At 51.7% G+C, this 17,825-nt stretch overlaps 1 protein-coding gene across 1 annotated transcript in view; it reads left to right on the top strand.

Moving 5' to 3' along the window:
- The window catches only part of COL22A1 (collagen type XXII alpha 1 chain), a 234,856-nt gene that overhangs the window by 172,307 nt on the left and 44,724 nt on the right, over positions 1-17,825 (top strand). Inside the window, exons 43-46 of the mRNA XM_032316558.1 lie at positions 643-687; positions 4,834-4,881; positions 10,376-10,489; positions 11,938-11,991. Of these exons, the coding sequence (XP_032172449.1) occupies positions 643-687; positions 4,834-4,881; positions 10,376-10,489; positions 11,938-11,991 (261 nt within the window). The remainder of the gene's footprint in view (positions 1-642; positions 688-4,833; positions 4,882-10,375; positions 10,490-11,937; positions 11,992-17,825) is intronic.

Here is a 17,825-nt window from a genome sequence, read left to right as displayed (position 1 = left end):
CTGGAGGCCATCCGCCTTTTCTCATTTCCCCGCCCCACTCTCAGTGCCACAGTCTTTTTTTTTTTTTTTTAATTTATTTGACAGACAGATCAGAAGTAGGCAGAGCAGCAGGCAGAGAGAGAGGAAAGCAGGCTCCCCGCTGAGCAGAAAGTCCGATGCAGGACTCGATCCCAGGACCCTGAGATCATGACCTGAGCCGAAGGCAGAGGCTTAACCCACGGAGCCCCCCAGGCACCCCTCAGTGCGACATTCCCATAAGCCCCCCTCCTTCCAGAGCCCGTCCTTCCCCCTGTGTTTGGAGAAGGATGGAGAAATTAAAGATAGGGGTGTGTGTGTGTACACGCACAGGTGCGCACTCTGTGAGCTGCCTCATTTTCAGTTTTGCATGTGGGGTCAGAATTTCAGGAGGGACTGCTTATTCTAAATATTTGCCACAGTGGAATATTTTCCGGGAAGACTTGAGTGTCCAGCTGAGACCGGAAAGCAGGCTTTTTTATTGGTACCAGTCTTCACGTTTGGGTGAATTTTTTCCCCACCCAGTTACGCGTGGCAGACACAAAAGTTGGGGGTCGGCGTGGGCAGCGTGGCCGGTGATGATGTGCTTATTAGCACAGTTAACCTCTCCTGTTTCTCTTCTCTTAGGGCGTACCAGGAAATCCAGGAGAAAGAGGGCCTCCTGGCAAGCCAGTATGTCAACTCACGGTTCCGGATGAGTAGTAACTCTCAGTCAGGGCTCCCGTGGGAATAAAGCACAATCAGATGGTCCGAGAGGCTGGAAGAGGGACTTGTTACAGAGCCGCGGGCAGGGGCTGACCTGAGATGCTGGGGGGCCCCGAGATAAGCCACAGTGGGAGGCCAGCAGGACCATAACCTGCTTCCAGTGCCAAGTGAGAGGGTGGGGTAGGGCTCCAGGAGGGGCTGGGGTCGTGGGTGTGGTGTGTGGCTGGGGTTGTGGCCATTGCCGGAGAGCTGGGCCGGAGGCAACAAGCAGGGTCTCCCCAGCTCCAGTTTCCTGATGGGGCCTCTCCTCACCCACCTCAGCCAGGGCATGCAGGCAGTGAGCCCCACGGCACGCTCCTAGGGTGAGGCCTCCCCGACATGGAACAGGACAGGGAAGAGTAGGGAGCAGGGCTGCGGGTGAGCAAACGGACCCCAGCGTGCACCCCAGACTCCTAACTAGCCCGTTTCCTGCCCTAGTCCGGGGATGTCCAGGGATGTCTGCCCTGCCCAGTCACCCCTTCCCACAGTGGCGGAAACTTTCTCCTCTCCTGGGGGAACTGTGGAAACCGGGGGTGCCAGGGAGGGGCTGGTGCTGAGCGCTCACTCCTTGGTGGTCTAGCCTGAGGCTCCTCCGGGCTCCTGCAGGAACATGTTGAGCCCCCCTGATTGACTTCCTGTTGCCAGAGACGGCCCAAGTCTTGACGAAGTGACCAGGCCACAGTGGGAGGGACGGGGCTCTAGGAAAAGAACGGTGAGGCTGCGCCGTCTGGCCGGGCAGCAGCGCAGACCTGGGAGAAACCGGTCCGCACTGAAGGACGTTTGTCTGGGAGGGAAGAGCTGGTGGCGTCAGGGCTGGGCACTCTGAGGCCTCAGCAGGACCGACCGTAAGTCAGGCTCTGAGGCCAAGATGCTTGCCTGGCAGAAGCTTCACCTCCGCACCTGATGGTCAGAGTCTCCCCTGCAGGCCCGGCCCGCTGCCCGACCCACACGTGTCCGAGGCAGAGACCCCCGGGCGTCGACAGGGGTCGCACCCTCCTCTGGTTGCTGGGTACAGCAGAGACCTGGGTGGGGACCCTGGTCTGTTTGGAAGGGTCCTGGAGGACCTACCTGTGGGACGAGTGGGAGGTCAGGTGACAGGTTAGGGACCGCTCACTGACCTCCTCCTCCCTGGGAAGCCAGCTCTGCAGCAGACAGAGAGGCCCGCGGAAGCCGTATCCTTAGCCCCGTGCAGGACCCTGGTGCAGTAGGGGAGAGCGAGGTTCAGACCAGAGGCTAAGCGGGGCTTCAAATGACGTTGGCCAGGCCTAGATCTTGACAGCTCTCTGCAAAGAGAAATCAGCACAGTCCACTAACAATGTGGCCAGTGGTGAGTGTCCCACAGCGGGTCACCTTCAGAATCTGGAAGGAGGGGGGGGGGGGGAGGAAGGGCAGGAGGAGACGAGGTAGGTATGTTTCCGATCACCATTAAATTCACGGAACGCTGCCCACAAATGGTCCCAAGTACAGCCTGGTGGGTCTCAGGGTGTCTCTGCTCGTGCGGGTCAGAGGAGGCATTTTTCAGGGGCCCCCAAACACCTGCAGGCTGAGTGATTCACGGAGAGGACTCCCCGGGGGGGGAGGACCATCAGAACTCAGAACTCAGGAACTCTGTTCCACGCACGGAAACAGCTGGTTCCAGAGGGAGGACACAGGTGGCAGCTGGCCCAGGAAGATGCGCAGGCAGAGCCCCTGGGAGACCAGGCCCAGAGCTTCCACCCCTACCCCAGGGGACTTGTGGGGACAGTTCACTCCCCAGCCATTTCTGGGACGGCATGCCTGAGAGAGCAGGGTAGGAGCTGGCGGGGTGGTAGGCGGAACGTGACGTGTTGCAAGTGATGGACACTCACCCAAGCCTCGTCAGGCGGGGTGTCCGAGGGCTTAGGGGTGACCCGTCAGGAGCCGGCAGGGCCAGACCTCCTCTGCAGTGAGCAGGTTTGGGCGTGCCCAGCCAGCTGACTTCAGCCTGTCCCCCACAGTCCCTGCTGCTTGGGGTAGAGAGCAGGACCTGGAGGGTTTCCCCAGTGCTGCTCCCGCAGAATTCCCGTGCTGGGCATCCCTGTTGAGAATTGAGCCCCTAGAGTCTGGGGGCTGGGGAAAGGCAGACTCAGCTGACCCCAGAGGGGCTGCCGGGTCTGTGAACAGCACGGCACTGTCCTACCTTGAGTCGAGAGTCTATTGCCTCCCCCTGAGTCAGCCCCCCCCTCTTTCCAGGGAGGGTCCTGGGCAGCTGGTGAGCAGTACCCGGGAGGGCGGGCGGGGCCCCGGGAGGGCACAGACTGGCTCATGCAGCCTCCGTGCTTGCCACCCTTTGTTATTCCAGCCGCCATCCATCATGCCTGAACAGATCGGCCCGTGTGAGCTGCTCCCCAGGGCCCAGCATGGCAGGCGGCTAAGCAGCCGGTGTCCCGCCATCCCCTGCAGGCACTGCTGGCCACAGACCCCTTCCGGGTATCCTGTGCCTTCTCATGCCACCTACCCTGTGACGTTTAGGGAAGTGGGTCACAATGACACATTCACGAAACTCTTCCCCGAGGCCACATTGGACCTAGGCTGGACGTCCCCTCCGGGTTCTCTCTGCCTCCGTGAGTGCTCCCGGCCCTGTGGTCTAGTGGGGCTGCCCTGGGCTCCACAGGAGGCTCCCAGAACAGCACAGAGACATCCCAGCTAATACAGCGCCAGCAGCTCGAACGTGGCCCGGTTTGAGGAATACAGATCCTCCACGGTTATTAACTTCCCAGGGAAGAACATAAGGCTTCAGGATAAAACCTCCTCCTGCTTTTAAATTAAAGTTTCAATAAACAATATTGCAGAGGTTGGCCTTCCTCCAGGGGGTCTCGCTCAGAGCCGGTGGGGGGTCTGGGCTTCGGCTGGAGCAGGTGTACGCAGAGTGAGCTCCGCCTACGGGGCTGACACCCGTAGGCAGCACCAGATCGAGTCTGCCAGCCCCAATCTTGGGGGTCCACTTGTGTCCTAGCCCAGAGGGTCAATGAGAGGCCCCGTGCACAGAAGCTGCAGGAAAATGCACACACGTGCAATCACTGTGGAGGTTTTCCTAACATGATACCAAGGTTGCATGGCTTTGCTTAGCCGTAAGGTGTGGCAGAAGCCCTGGGGGGGTTTCGGAGCCAGGAAAATTGTGTTGGTTTCAGCATCCCCAAGATGCTAGATTCAATCCATAATTCATAAGCCGGAATGCAAACTTAATCAGAAGAAATCAGCCCCTGCACGTTCACTTGTGGCCACAGGCTTCCTATATTCTAGAAGAAAATCTAACACTTCCTCTGGAGAATGGATTCTCTGGCACTCTTTCCTTGCTGTGAAATTTAGAAGTTTGCAAAATACCCTGTCAATCTACTCCAGTTCTACCCGAGAATTCCCTCTTCCCTACAGCGTCTGCCTGGTTAATTATGCCTTTCCTTCCGGCTATATGTTCTTATAGTCCTGTGCGAACCCAGCCTGCATTCCACCTTGGGCTCCAGGCTGGCTGTAATCCCAACACAGCACCCTCCAACTCAATGGGTTTGAATGTGAATTTGGTGACCTGTGGACTTCTACATACCTTTAGAGGCTTTGTGATTACTCCTGATTTCTGAAGTTTCTTTCCCAGAGTTAGACACCTACAACGGGTATGATGGATGAGGTTTAGAATGCAATTCAACCTGGAAGAGCTGAAATAGTGGCTTCAAATTCATACTAGGTTGTGAATGACTGATGGCAACAGCTGTTACCCGTCTGGGGAATCCAGGATAGTTTTTCCCTTGGCCTTTCACAGTACCCGCAAGACCTATCAGGTTTTGATGGGGGGTGGGGAGTAAGGACCACCCGGTACAAGAGCCAACAGGAGGAGACAGGGGACCGGGAAGGCTAATGTCAGTTAGTCACGGGTAGAACTGGCAGCCTGTATGGTTGCCGCCTTCGGAGTGACTTCTCGTGCATCCCTGGCTTGGGACATGGACAGATCTGTTTGCATCCACCCTACACTTTGAAGGCCTTATGCTGTCTGAGCAAGGATGGGGGAGGTACTGTGTGCATGCCCATGGGGACGTCTGTATTTACTTGTTTTTACTTTGGCAGGGTCCCTCCTCACTACTGTCGCCTGGGGACATAAATCTCTTGGTTAAGGTAAAAGCATGAAGTCCATGTGCATGCATCTGGAAATGGGGGGGGGGGCGTGGCATTTCAATAAGTTATGGCTCGTTTGGTTTGAACAACCGTGTGTGAATATCCATGACAAATTTAACAGCAGTATTTGTCCAGAGCTCTCCGTGCCCAGCGACGTGCTAAATCCTGTCTCATCCGGCAGCCACTGGCCAAGTGTGTCAGTTTAGCTTTAAGTTAATTAAAATTAAATACAAGTAAATACAAAATTCACGTCCTTGGTCCCACTAGCCAGAGTCCAAGGACATGATGGCTAGATGTAGCTAGAGCTTATTTTAGTGGACAAGGCAGATACAAAGCATTTCTATCCTCCTAGAAAGTTCTCTGTGTAGGGCTGTGCTACATGATTGGTGTGCATCTCTTACCTGCCTTCCATCCGAGGTTGGTCCTCTTTGCGCCGTTGCTTCACAGGTAAGGACTGTGAGGCACTGGGGATCAGTGGCTTTCTGGGAATGCAGTCCAGTGTTCACTGATTTCAGAGACTGACCCTTAACCCCACACAAGGCTGTCATATGTTCTAAAAAACAGTCATAGGCAGAGTCAAACAGCTTGGGTATGCATCCTCCTGGTGAAAGGATCAGGGCACAGGACAGGGAAGTGAAGGTCCCAGCCAGGCCCTTTGGCCAGGAAGGAGAGCAGAGCTGGGTGCAGACTTTGCTGGTCTGCAGGACCTGTTCACCTTGTCCATGGACACTGAAGGCCCTGAGAAGCTGGGCATCCCTCTGCCAAGATTGGGCGAGGACTGTGAGGTGCCTTGGTCCCCCGCCCCTGGGCCTCAGGCCTGAAATGAGGGAAGGCTGGAATGGCTGTGAGCAAGACAGGCGGGTAAGGTCTGTGTCTCAGGAAGAACCATCTTGCCGCAGTGAGCAGGGAGGGACGCTTTTGCTGGCTCTGCATCAAGCCTTTGTCTTAATTTAGGGTGAAGCTTGGCATTTGTGTGATCAGCTCCTTCCTCATTTCCTGTGTTCCGAACAAGCACTTGGGTTATGTCAAAGTCACAGAGCTCATGCCTGGGAGGGAGCGAGTGAAACAAAAGAGAAAAGAAAACCTTTTCAGAGGAGCCCAAGACTTTTCATCTCTGTACACAATGAAATGCCTTGGTGAAAAGCTATATATTTTATTTTTTTTTAAAGTAGTAATAGAAAGTCTTTCCTAATTTTAATTGACAAGAGAAGACTTTTTTCATAGTCAAGGACATGACAAAAAATCATTACCTATTGATTAAATTCCTTGTTCATTGGAAGCTTTTATTAGTCTCAGTCATTTCTCATAATTCCACTGCCCTCGAAAGAGCTGGGAAGCTGTCCTTCCCCGGCAAAGGATTCAACCTCGAGATGTCCTAGTCTTTCTGCCAATGGTAACGGGAGTGTGAAGACTCATGCTTCACGGCTACCACATTGAGGTAGACCTTTAGTCCCATCCGTGCTCCTTTCCTGCTGCAAGATGCAACTGTGTTCATCAGAGTAACTAGGAACCCCAGCGGGGACGGGGCACCTGCATTCAGGGTGGTGCCCAAGCCTTGCTGGTCCCATGGATCAGTGCTTTGCTTGGGTCAAGTGGGTTTTCCAGGTCAGCAGAGTCTACTGATAGGGGCTTCAAGATTTCTAGGCAGCCTCTGCCATTCTGATGTAGGGTAAAGCCTGCTGGTCTGGCCCAGGTGGCTGGTGGCATGTCCCTCCCTTGCTGAGAAGGCATCTTTTTTTTAACAATATTTATCTCTGCTCCAAGGAATTTTACAGCATCACATACTTCATTCAGATAGTTGGAAAACTGCCTGGGTAGAAAGTTTATCTCCTGAGTCCCTGGTAAATGATCTTCCACTGTTGGCTCTGTGCCCAGCGAGGTCATCCTCAGGATGGCTCCATCACTTGGCTCCCTTGGATAAATATTATTTCATCTGATCTTCCCAGACAACCCAGTAGGTGGGCACTGCGAGGTCTGCATTTCACAGGGAGGATGCTGAGCACAGCTGAGCAAGGCACGTGGTCAAGGTAACAGAGCTGGATCGTGGCAGAGCCAAGACCCAGACCCAGTGTGTCCAACCACAGACCTTTGTGCTCGACCCCTCTGTCACCTGACTTCATCTAGCATGGGCCAGACCTGGCTGCCAGCTCCCTGATGAAGTGTGGGTGGGTGGTGATTTCCTTGCCTGTCGCTGAGAGGTGTGAGAGGTAGGCTGCGCGGCCCCTTGGAGGAAGACTGTAGTGAGGATTCAGGTATCCGGCAAGAGGTTTGATAAGATGACCCCATGGGTTATCTCTGCTCCTGGAAAGCAACAGCTGCTCTCTGCGTAGCAAATACTGTGGCATCCCTCCCTTCGGTAAGCGCTGGGCGGTGTGATCACTTGGTATGCTGCACCATGCTGAGTGCCAGCCGAGTGAGCTAGTTTTGATGAAAACATCTCAGGCAAAAGAAGGGGGACAGATCAGGGAGAATCAACATTCACAGATTCCGAGGAGTCCTGCAACATACCAGGTGCTCTGCCTGCGTATTTCATTTAGATTTTGCAGCACTCCCCTAAGGAAGGAAAAGGACCCTATGATAAGGAGATTGCGGGACTTGCCTGAGCAGCTCCCTTAAGTCAGGGAGTCAGCAGTCAGTATCGATGATTAAGGGCATCCAATCGGCAGGTAGAGCAAGGCAGCAGATTCAGGGAGGGAAACCTTACAGGAATCACACTGGCAGGTTAGCAGCTAAATTCACCCTGCGGTCCCCTGTGCCAGGCATGGCGGCCGGCATTTTTCATTCATTATCTCATTTCTTTCTCACCAGACCTTGAGGGTCTCCATTCACAGATTAGGGGGCTGTGGCTCAGAAGGATGAAACCATGATCCTGGGCAAGGGCAGGTGCTGTGGTGAGGTCTGGGTACAAACAGTGCACATTTCTAATCTCAAGGCATGTGGCGGTAGTCCTGGGTCAGGAGGAACAGGGGCCCCAGGAGCATGGGGGCCAGAGTGAGCATGGGTAGGACTGTAGGTTGGGGGCTGGTCTCCTGTGCTCCCTGGACTCTGGGACTCGTCAAAGCCATAATCCAGCATCCTCACTGAAGGTCTGGGCATTGCTACGGCTCGTCTTCAAGGAACAGTCTTTTTGATTTGATTTATTTATGTATTTGAGATAGAGTGAGAGAGTGCACGAGCAGGGGTGGGTTAGGGGTTCAGGGAGAGGAAGGAACAGGCTCCAGGGAGCCCGAGGTAGGGCTCGATCCAGGATCATGACCTGTGCCAAAGGCAGACGCTTAGCTGACTGAGCCACCCAGGGGCTGCATTCAAGGAAAGGTCCTACACAGAATCTGTGACTAAGACAGACCCAGGCTGAGCATTAGCCCTCCAGGAATTGGGAAGAAATAGGCAGTGAGATTCTTTATTATGCTGATACAACCCCTTTACAGTATGGATCCCGCCATAGAGGATAGTTTCAGGATCACCACTGTGTCCTCTGATACTAGGAAAAGGTCGTCGGGTGGCGTTCCTGCCGCCAGACTAGCCCCATTCCGCGCATCGTACATGCACTGTGGCAGGGTTCCATGGACGCACCTTGTTTTAAGAACAAGAGAAGGTCTGGGAATAGGGGATTTCCTCCCAGCTCTGCTGTTCCTCCAAACAAACCCAGTACCCCAAACCACTGTCCTTTGGTCGACCTCTTTCACCCTCGCTTTGTACACCCCAACATTTGGCACTCCCAGCCTCCAAAAAATATTCACCCAGCTTCTCAAACCACCCATTAAAAGAAGATGGTGCAGGACACTGAAAAGTCAGGGGCTCAGTGGGGCATTTGGTTGGTCCGTTGGGTCAGGGAATTCATTCATGTATTGAACCCCTGCTCGGCGGGAAGCCCTTTGCTCTGATTGGATGAAGCAGCTCTAGCCCCATCTTCTGAGCGCTCACAACTTTGTGCTTGGTGGGGAAGGGATGGAGCCATACATGGACGACTTCAGCAGTGAGGCAAGTGCAGACGCTCCAGGGGTTGTGGCAGAAGGAATCTGTAGCAGCCCCCAGTCTCATGAAGCAATCAGGAAGGCTTCTTGGTGTCAGAGTCTTTTGGTGGTTGAGTAGGAGTGAAGCAGGTCAAAGGAAGGTGAGCCGTTCAGAGTCCACTTTGGGATGGAAAAACCCTCTGTCCTCAGTTAGGGACCAAGGTGATGGCTAAGTCGCCCGCAGCATCACCTCCTGTAGGAAGGATGGCAGCTGCTGCCAGCCTGGGCGGATGCCTCCAGCAGAGCATTCCAGAAGCTGTGGGGAATGCATTTGTTCTGTGCAATTAACACTATCGAAGCGCACACTCTTCAAGCTATGTACTTCTCGTGGTCTCAGAGCAGAAAGGCACGGAGCCTAACAGTGCACATTTCGCAACTGGTTTCTTACTGAGAGACAGTCACTGAGTGCAGGCGCCGAGTGAGAATCCTAGCTAAGGGCACTGGGGCTGGTCTGAGATCTAAGTGCATCTAACCTGTATCCCAGGGAGAGGGGAGGGAGGGCTGCAGAGAAGCAGCACCCCAGGGCGCTGGGATGAGACACGTCGGTGGTGTGTCCAAGCCAGTGAGTTTTGCTGGGTCCACACTGAGCTCCAGACTGTAAGGTGTCAGGATGACACAGACAAATGAGGAAATATGTTTCCTGAGCTGAAAGAACCGTAAAATCACACCAGGGACAGCCCTCCCCTGCCTCAAAGGAGTAGAGCAAGTCTCACTTCCTGGCAATATTCCTGAAACACCCACTTCGGACAAAGAATAATGCCAGGCGTGTGTGGTCAGATCAGGTGTGTGTGTTACAACCGGAACATCCCGAGGCGGTGTGCCTGTTCCTGCCTTTGTTCTGCTTTGTTCACCAACCACTTAGGCAAACCCAGGAGACAGAGAAGTCAGCTTCCAGCGTTCTGTCTCCAGCTGTAGGAACAGGACATGTTGTTTGTAACAGTCCTAAATGTTTACCTTGATTCTGTACTGTGAATGCTTTTACTTTATTTATTTTTAAGATTTTATTTGCTTATTTATTTTTATTGTACAGAGAAATAGAGAGAGAGAGAGAGATCGCAAGCAGGCAGACAGCCAAGCAGAGAGAGAGAAGGGGAAGCAGGCTCCCCACCGAGCAGAGAGCCTGACTCGGGGCTCGATTCCAGGACCCTGAGATCGTGACCTGAGCTGAAGGCAGAGGCTCAACCCAATGAGCCACCCAGGTGCCCCTGGTTAATGCTTTTAAATGCTCACAGATAGTGGTGCACTTTTGACCTCACTGTTGCGGGCAATGCTTCAAGCAGTCTGGGTTGGCTAGAAGTAGGGAGCCATGAGGTAATGATCCAGATGTGTCAGCACTAAAATCTGAGTTCAGATGAAGAGAGAGAAAAATGCCAAGTCTGATTTGAACACTCCAGATGAATGGCCCGGTGCACCTCTCTGATTCTACATCACCTTCCCTTTCTCTTTGCAAGGGACGGTTACTGATTCTGTCTCTTTCTCAGGACTTGTGCAGTGGCTGCCCTCCTGGCCTCCCGGGCCTCCCTGGTCTGCCTGGCTTTAAAGGGGACAAAGGTCTCCCAGGAAAGCCAGGGAGAGAAGGCACAGAAGGGAAAAAGGTAAGGAGAAAAGGGGACAGCTAGTCTTACCACCGCGATGAGATATGTCGTCTTCGAGATCCCCGTGCTGCCTCTTGGTAGAAATGGGAGGAGGCAGAGACTTGGGGGACCTCTGGGGGACTGGGCACCACATTAATCGTGAACACACAGTCACACTCGGCAGCACTGTAAGGACCTATTTTACTGTCCCTGCTCCCCTCCCCCGGGGACTTAAAAACAAGTCCCAGAAACCAGCTCCAGGTGTGAAGGCCAAGAAAAACAAGGCTGTACCCACCTCGAGTCTAGCCCTGACATAAGTACAGCCATCTTGGCAAAGCAAAAAAGCTGGCACCTTGCACTGTAAGAGTGGGTTAGCGTAAGAATGGCCATGGAGGACATGGGGAGTTAGGAGAAGGGAGTTGGGGGAAATTGGAAGGGGAGGTGAACCATGAGAGACTATGGACTCTGAAAAACAATCTGAGGGATTTGAAGGGGCGGGGGGTGGGAGGTTGGGGGAACCAGGTGGTGGGTATTAGGGAGGGCACGGGTTGCATGGAGCACTGGGTGTGGTGCAAAAATAATGAATACTGTTATGCTGAAAAAAAAAAAAAAAAAAAAAGAATGGCCATCCTGAAGGCTGGGAAGCCATTTTATTGAGTGTCCCTAACCAGCCCACACGGGCACGTAACTTGAGATAAGAGAAAGTAGCTAAAACCTAAGAAACAACTTAATCATATACCACCAGGGAGGTTAGGCGAGGGCGCCACAGGGACCAGATGTTAAAGAAAAACAAATAGTTAACTTGCAGAGATCACAATCCTGCAAGACAGGAGTCTCCCTTGGTTTGCAAATGTCCTGATGATTTACAACAAAAAGGCTATCTCTTCAATGGCCCAATTTCCAGAGAGGAAGGGCTCAGTTCCTCAAGGCCTGAGGTCGCCCTCCCCACCATAAAAGTGAGGGAGGCTGAGGCAGAAGGAAATGTAAATAAAGTTAAATTTCTTCTAAACCTACATCTCACTTAGCCGCCAGGATGGCGCCAGGGTGATGCTGGGGTGGCAAAAGGTTAAACAAAGTTAAACTGTCAAAGTGGGGTGCAAGCTATGTATGTAGCCATGGAGAAGTGCCCTGAAAATGCTATATAAACCCTTGGCTTTGAGCGCTGGAGGTCCTTGTTGAGACCCGCTGCGCCGGGCGGATACTTGGACCCCAGCGAGCTGGAACTAAACCTCACTGTGTGACTTGCATTATCGAGAGTGTTCTCTGTCTAATTGAGGGGTGGTCGACTCTGTACCCTAACAGCACCACATGCCCGCATCCTTTCCTCAGATGCGCGGGAGGGAGGAGGAGGGGACAAGGACGTTTCAATGAGAAACGAGCAAATAGGTGTGCGAGGGCTGTGGCTTGCGGAGGACTCTGGCTACGAGCTCAAGACACTCATTCTTGTTTTTCTTCTGCTCCTGCTCCAGGGAGACACTGGGCCCAGGGGCCTCCCAGGGCCTCCAGGAGTAGCCGGACCACAGGTCAGTGAGCCCTCATTCACCCCGTGTGCCTCCATTCTGCTCATCTCACTGGTTGATCTATGTCAGAGGAAGAGGGGTGTCCTGTGTGGAGGAAGGATGCTTTGAAAATCATGATACCCACATTCAGGGGCTAACCATGACCTTGAATGTCTCTGTGACCTTGTGAACGGTCACTTGCTGAGCCTCAGTTGTTCATCTACAAATGCCTTGGTGGCTGAACGAGGAAGTGGGCTAGGGGTCGGGACTAGGTGGCAATCACTGGTTAAGGCGGGAGCTTTGGGGTCAGGCGGCTCTGGACTGGAATCCCAGCCCTGAGTGGCTTCCGAGCTGTGTGGCTTGAGGCAGAATCTTTGACCTCTCTGGGCCTCAATCTTACCACCCATGAAGGATAAGAATAAAAGTGAGAGTCACAGATTTGTTGGAAATGAACAATATAATATACGAAAGGAGCTAGTTGTTCAATAAACAACGTTCCTAGGAACGGGCTCTGCCAGGGTGGGCGAGCATTACTGCTGCTCACAGGAGAAACAAGGCTCCCATCTACCGTGGGCGGGGGCAGCTCTGTGCTTTCACCAGGTCAGGAAGACCCGCCTGGGAAGAAGGAGCTGTGATCACAGCCTCAGAACAGGAGGTGTGGCTCTGGCTGCCGAGACAGGTGTCTGGGCTGTGGTGGTTGGGCTCCTGGTGGTGATGGTAGGTACTGCTAAGCAGAACAGACTGTGTGAATGCGGACAGGGAGGCAGGAGGGGAGGAGAGCTGACCCCCCACCCTCCCTTCCCTCCACATTAGCGCCCCAGGTGCTGCCCTGATGGCCTTGGGGCCTCTGTGCTGCCTCTAGCTAGGAAGGCTGCCCTGCCCCAACATTCAGGGGCAGGTGTGTCACTGTGTCCCTCCCTGTGGCCTTAACAACTGCACGGGAGATGCCCCCACCAGGCCTGGCACATGGCAGGCCCTCGGACAACCTTAGCCTCCACTGCTCTGTCAGCCCGTGAGGTCCCAGCCAGCGGCAGGGCAGGGACTAGGGTGAGGATCCGGACATAACATGTAAGGGGAGTCCAACACCTCAGTAACCAAGATAAATAAGACTTTAATGTTGTATTTTAAGAAGTTTAAATTAGTGCAGTTGAGCCCCCAGGAACAAAACATCACAATTTTAAATAAAGATGGGACCTAGCCCTGTACTTGAACTGCTCACCTTCCTTAGTCCCCCCAATCCCAGCACCATCAGAGCCCCATTTACTTATAGTTTTATATTTTGTTCCTCTTGAATCATTTGGCATTAATTTTTATTTTTTAAATACGGCATTGAACTATTATTTATTTTGGATACTGATGTTTCCAGAATCCTTTACGTGTTTATGTGCAGGTAAGTACTCACTTGACTTACCCTAGGGTCAGCCCTGGAAAATGAGGTTGGAGCTCTTACTAGTGTATTAGGAAGCAAACAGAAATTCTGTGGTGTAACAGCAGAGCACTCACTGGAGCCGTTGGGTATCAGGATGGGAAACATCCAGACTTTCCAGCCTGCCTGGCCGGCTGAGACATCTAGTGTTTATGGCCCATAGACTCTGTGAAGTCTTATAGGGTGTTGACATACCCAGGGCTCCTATTTCAGAAACTGTAGATGTCAGGTCTCAATGCAGATGGAACAAGAGATTTTCCCCATCAGTGTTGGGTTAAGAGACACCCGTAAAGCTTAGCATTGCTTCTGCTATTTACCGTGCTTTACCCTCCCTTTCTGGGGTCATCAGCTGGGGTAAGCGGATTCTGTAGGCAGCCAGTTTCAGTGGATCCTTAAGCAACCTTTGCTGTCAATTTGTGGGGGCTGGGCTTTGCCTCTGCTGAGGAATGGCTTTTATTCAGAGAAACAAAAGCAAATCAATTAAACAGATAAGGAGTTCCCTCCACTAAGTAGGGATTGTTTTCTTTATCAACCCAATCCCACTTGAAGTGCTGGTGTCTTGAGACAATGGCTCTGCCTTTGTTCCTTTATAATTTGCTTCCAGGGAGGGTTTGTTCTTTTGCATATTCAGAGAGAGCCAAAGAAAGCTTCCATCCAGAAAACAGCAGGGAAATTAGTGCAGTAGCTGATAGACAGGGTTCTAGCTGTCTCCATTTGGGAGTCCACGGGTGACCTTGAGAAGTTGGCAGGACTTGGGGTCCACCTCACATCATGAGCCCCTAGGCAGTTACAGTGGGCTGTTTACCCAGTGTTCTAAGGGCCAAGGGCCAGGTTACGGGCTTTCCAGTATCATCTGTTGTAGTGGTCAGCATGATTCTAGGAGCTACGGGTATTATTCCACTTTACAGATAAGGAGGCTAAGGCTTGGCAAAGTTAAAAGCCAATACTGCCAAACTCTGGGGTGGTACACCAGAGGGGACCCCTGCTGGCCCAACTGTAGTATGCTGTAGTATGCCACCCCAGTGAGTATGCTGTCAAAACGCCTAGTAACGGGAGAACCCGCATCAGCACCACGGACAGCTCCCAGGAGGGCGGAGTCTTCCCAGGACCACCACCTCCTGTTGGGGATTGAGTCCCTGAGGAGTTAGAAGTCTGAGCCCTCACAGGCTGTCCTTCCAATCCAAGCCCCTTACTATGTTCTTTATTCATCCCACACCACTTGCCAGAAAACAGATGGGAGGACTGTTTCATTTTCTGTTGAACCTCGCTTATCAAACAAGATTTCAGCTAGACCTGTGGACTTGAAGATGAATTTGTGCACTGAAAATGCTACCAGTGGCTGAGCACTTAGGATTATTGTTCTCTCGCTTTCCTAGCTAGAGGTCCCGGGTGCTCACTGGTGCCCTGCCTCTTCAAGGGCCTTTGTTGTCTTGTTTGGTCGCGACTGTGATCCTGCATCGGGGAGATCAGCTTTCCCAAAATGGATTCTGCAGATTTGCAGCTGCTCTGACTGGTGGCTAGGTCTGGGAAGGTTAATGCCACGATCGATTACAGCTTCACTGTGGAGCTCTCAAACTGCCTGAAACACTGACTTTCAGGGAGAGGGTGTGGAGGTAGTGGCTGCTGTGATGATTATGATCCATGCGGAGGAGGAAGGAGGAACGAGATGATAATCAGAGTGAAGACCCTGGGAGCATGCTTTTCTGCAGAGTCCATTGTAAAACTCTCTCCCAGTAGAAAATGGTGATTATTCTCTCCTCCACGAAGAGCATTTGGGTTTCTTCTCCTTCATGTGCCCACCAGTCAGGTAATGGGAACTGTAAGGACTGTAGTCACTAGATGACCAGAAGCCCCCACTTGGAGTTTCTGGACAATTCTGGGGGTGATGGATAAGACCTCCTTTGCTACTCTTAGAACTCCAGAAGAGGCTCTAGAATCCGTTCCTGCCCAGAAGGTACCCCAGTGCCATATGGTTTATGCTCTCTTCAAGAGTATAGGTCTCTTTCACCCAGAGCTGCCTCAATCCTGAAAGATTTTCACCAAGCACCCCTTTCAAAGTTCCCTTATGAGTCAGGAGGTGTAGAGGTAGGTCAGGTATGGGCCATGCCTTCCAAGGCCTGATGTTGTGTTGGAAAGACCTGCAAGCTGGTGATTTGTACAAAAGTCAGACTGGGGCTAGGGGTGATTGCAATGGGAGGGCACAGGCTGGGTTCCAGAGGTCAGTGAGTGTTTCCCCATCTGGCTCTGCCGCTTAGTAGCCAAGTGCATTTCACTTACTAATAATAGCACTTGGGCTATTTATTTGACTTCTCTGAACCTTGGGTCCCTCACCTGTAAAAGAAGAGCCATATGGTCTACCTCACAAAGGATGTGAGGATTGAACAAGGAAACATTTTCAGAGCACCAGGCATGGAACCAGCTGGGTACATCTACCTACAAATGTTCCTCGTAATTGTTTCTCTGAATGAAGAGCATTTGTATCAAATGGTCGGGAGAAGAGTAAATGGCTTTAAGGAAAATAATGCCATGGGGCAAGGAGTCACCTGTGAAAGTCACGGGGAAGTGGTAGGATTTTAGTTGCATTGGAAGGTGAGGGGAGGATTTGTCAGCCATCCTTGGGGAATGGCTTTCCAGGCAGTGAAACAGCACACGAAAATTCGGGGATAGGACTTAACTCTGCCAGCAGCAGAGACTTGTTAACTGGGGTTTAGGCCCTGCCCTCCACAGTTTGTACATTTCTGGTGGATTCACAGAAACCAGCATCCTTCGAGCAGCCTCCAGTATGAACACAGCCTCTAAGTAATTGTTACATTGTACGCTTTGTACATGATCGTATTGAGAAAACACAATTAAACACTGAAGAAAATCTTCTCCTGACCCAGGAGAACCTCTCCAGGAAGGTGGAGGGGAAGGAAGACAGCCCTGTTACTGAGTCAGAGTGTGACATGCATCACAGGCCGTCCGCTGGGGGACTGCAGGCTGAAATCTTACTGTCTTCTGTAGCCAGGCAGCTACACCTGCTGCAAACAAGTCCTTGAGATAAACAGGAACTGGTCCTCCAGTCAGAGGACTTGACAGCACCATTGTCAGGCGTGCTCATCCCAAGTGGACCTGGGCGTTAGGTGATCACCTGTGTTAGTTCATTAGCTTTATAAAAAGGAAAATGAACTCACATCTTTATGTCAGGAAATAGTTCTGCAATTTGGAGCAAAGAGCCTGCTTTTCCCTTAGGCTCCCTTTCTCCCCAGAGACAGGAGATGGGGGTCCCTCTCTTCCTCGGATGATTGATTACATTTCAAAGGGATGGATGCCAGGTCCTTGAGAGAGACTTTTCTGAGTCCTGGATCTGGCAGGACTTAGTTAGCTTTTAGAAAGATTTACATACATTTCGAAGAAGCAGAGAACCAACAGTGACAAGTTTTCTAAAGTAAATGCTGTAAAAAAAAAAAAAAGTTTTGGGGAGAGAATCTCTTCCCTTCTTTTCATGGGAAAGAGATTTAAGCCCTGACAAGCATTCTGAATGAATATCATCTAGGAGACCAGAGCTAGTAAAGTGATGAACTAGTACTCTCCCCCAAATATAAACTCCGGGCGGGCAAGGATGTTGTTGTTTTGTTGCTTAGAAAGCTTCCTGGAGCAGCTCATTAGACTTCTAGGCTATAAAGGCTATGCTCTTGACATTATGAAACCAGTGGGACAAGGCATCATGACTAGGAAAACAGCTAGAAATGTAACTTGGGCAGGAAGAGGCAGTTTGAATACGTATATATCTGGATTAGAGTCCAAATCTTGCTTTTTTATTATCTGTGTGACCTGGGGTAAGTGACTTCACCTCTCTGGTCTTCAGATTTTTTTAACTCTACTCTCTGGTCAGAACCTGCACCTCACAGAGGAGTCTTACGGGCTAAATTAAATAACACAGTCATGTTAAATATTTTTTGTGTCAGGTCAGTATATAAACAAAAGAATACACGGATTGGGATCTCATGTGGAAAGTCCCGGCAATGTGCCCAGAGGAGCAGAGGCTTGGTAAATGTCAGCCCTCACTTTGGGAAGGAAGTGAGTCAGGGTTGGGGGTGGCTGTGTTTGCTTTGATCCTTCGCTGACACAGAGAAGGAGACAGGACAACTGTGGAGATCCTTGAGCTCTTGACATTTTCACTGCTGGGAGTTGAAGGTGGAAGCCACCCTAAGCCCAGACTGAGGACTGGGATTTGAAAAGAAGCCATTTACTTTTAAGGCAATTGTCCTAAATGTCAGAGAAGCAGTATGCTGCTACACTATGTCACTTCTTTTCATTGAGATTATAATACAGCCTGCAGACAGTGTGCTGGCTTTATAGATTGAAATGCAGTAGAACTAATGACATGTAAAAATGTTGGAACAAATGCTCTTCCCCTCTGAACCTTTTTCTCTCCTCTGCACACTGGCCT

Source organism: Mustela erminea, chromosome 16 (genome assembly GCF_009829155.1).
Source record: "Mustela erminea isolate mMusErm1 chromosome 16, mMusErm1.Pri, whole genome shotgun sequence".
In the NCBI taxonomy this organism is placed as follows: Eukaryota; Metazoa; Chordata; class Mammalia; order Carnivora; family Mustelidae; genus Mustela; species Mustela erminea.
The sequence above is the reverse complement of the archived record's forward strand: the minus strand, read 5'-3'. Positions and strand labels throughout refer to the sequence as shown.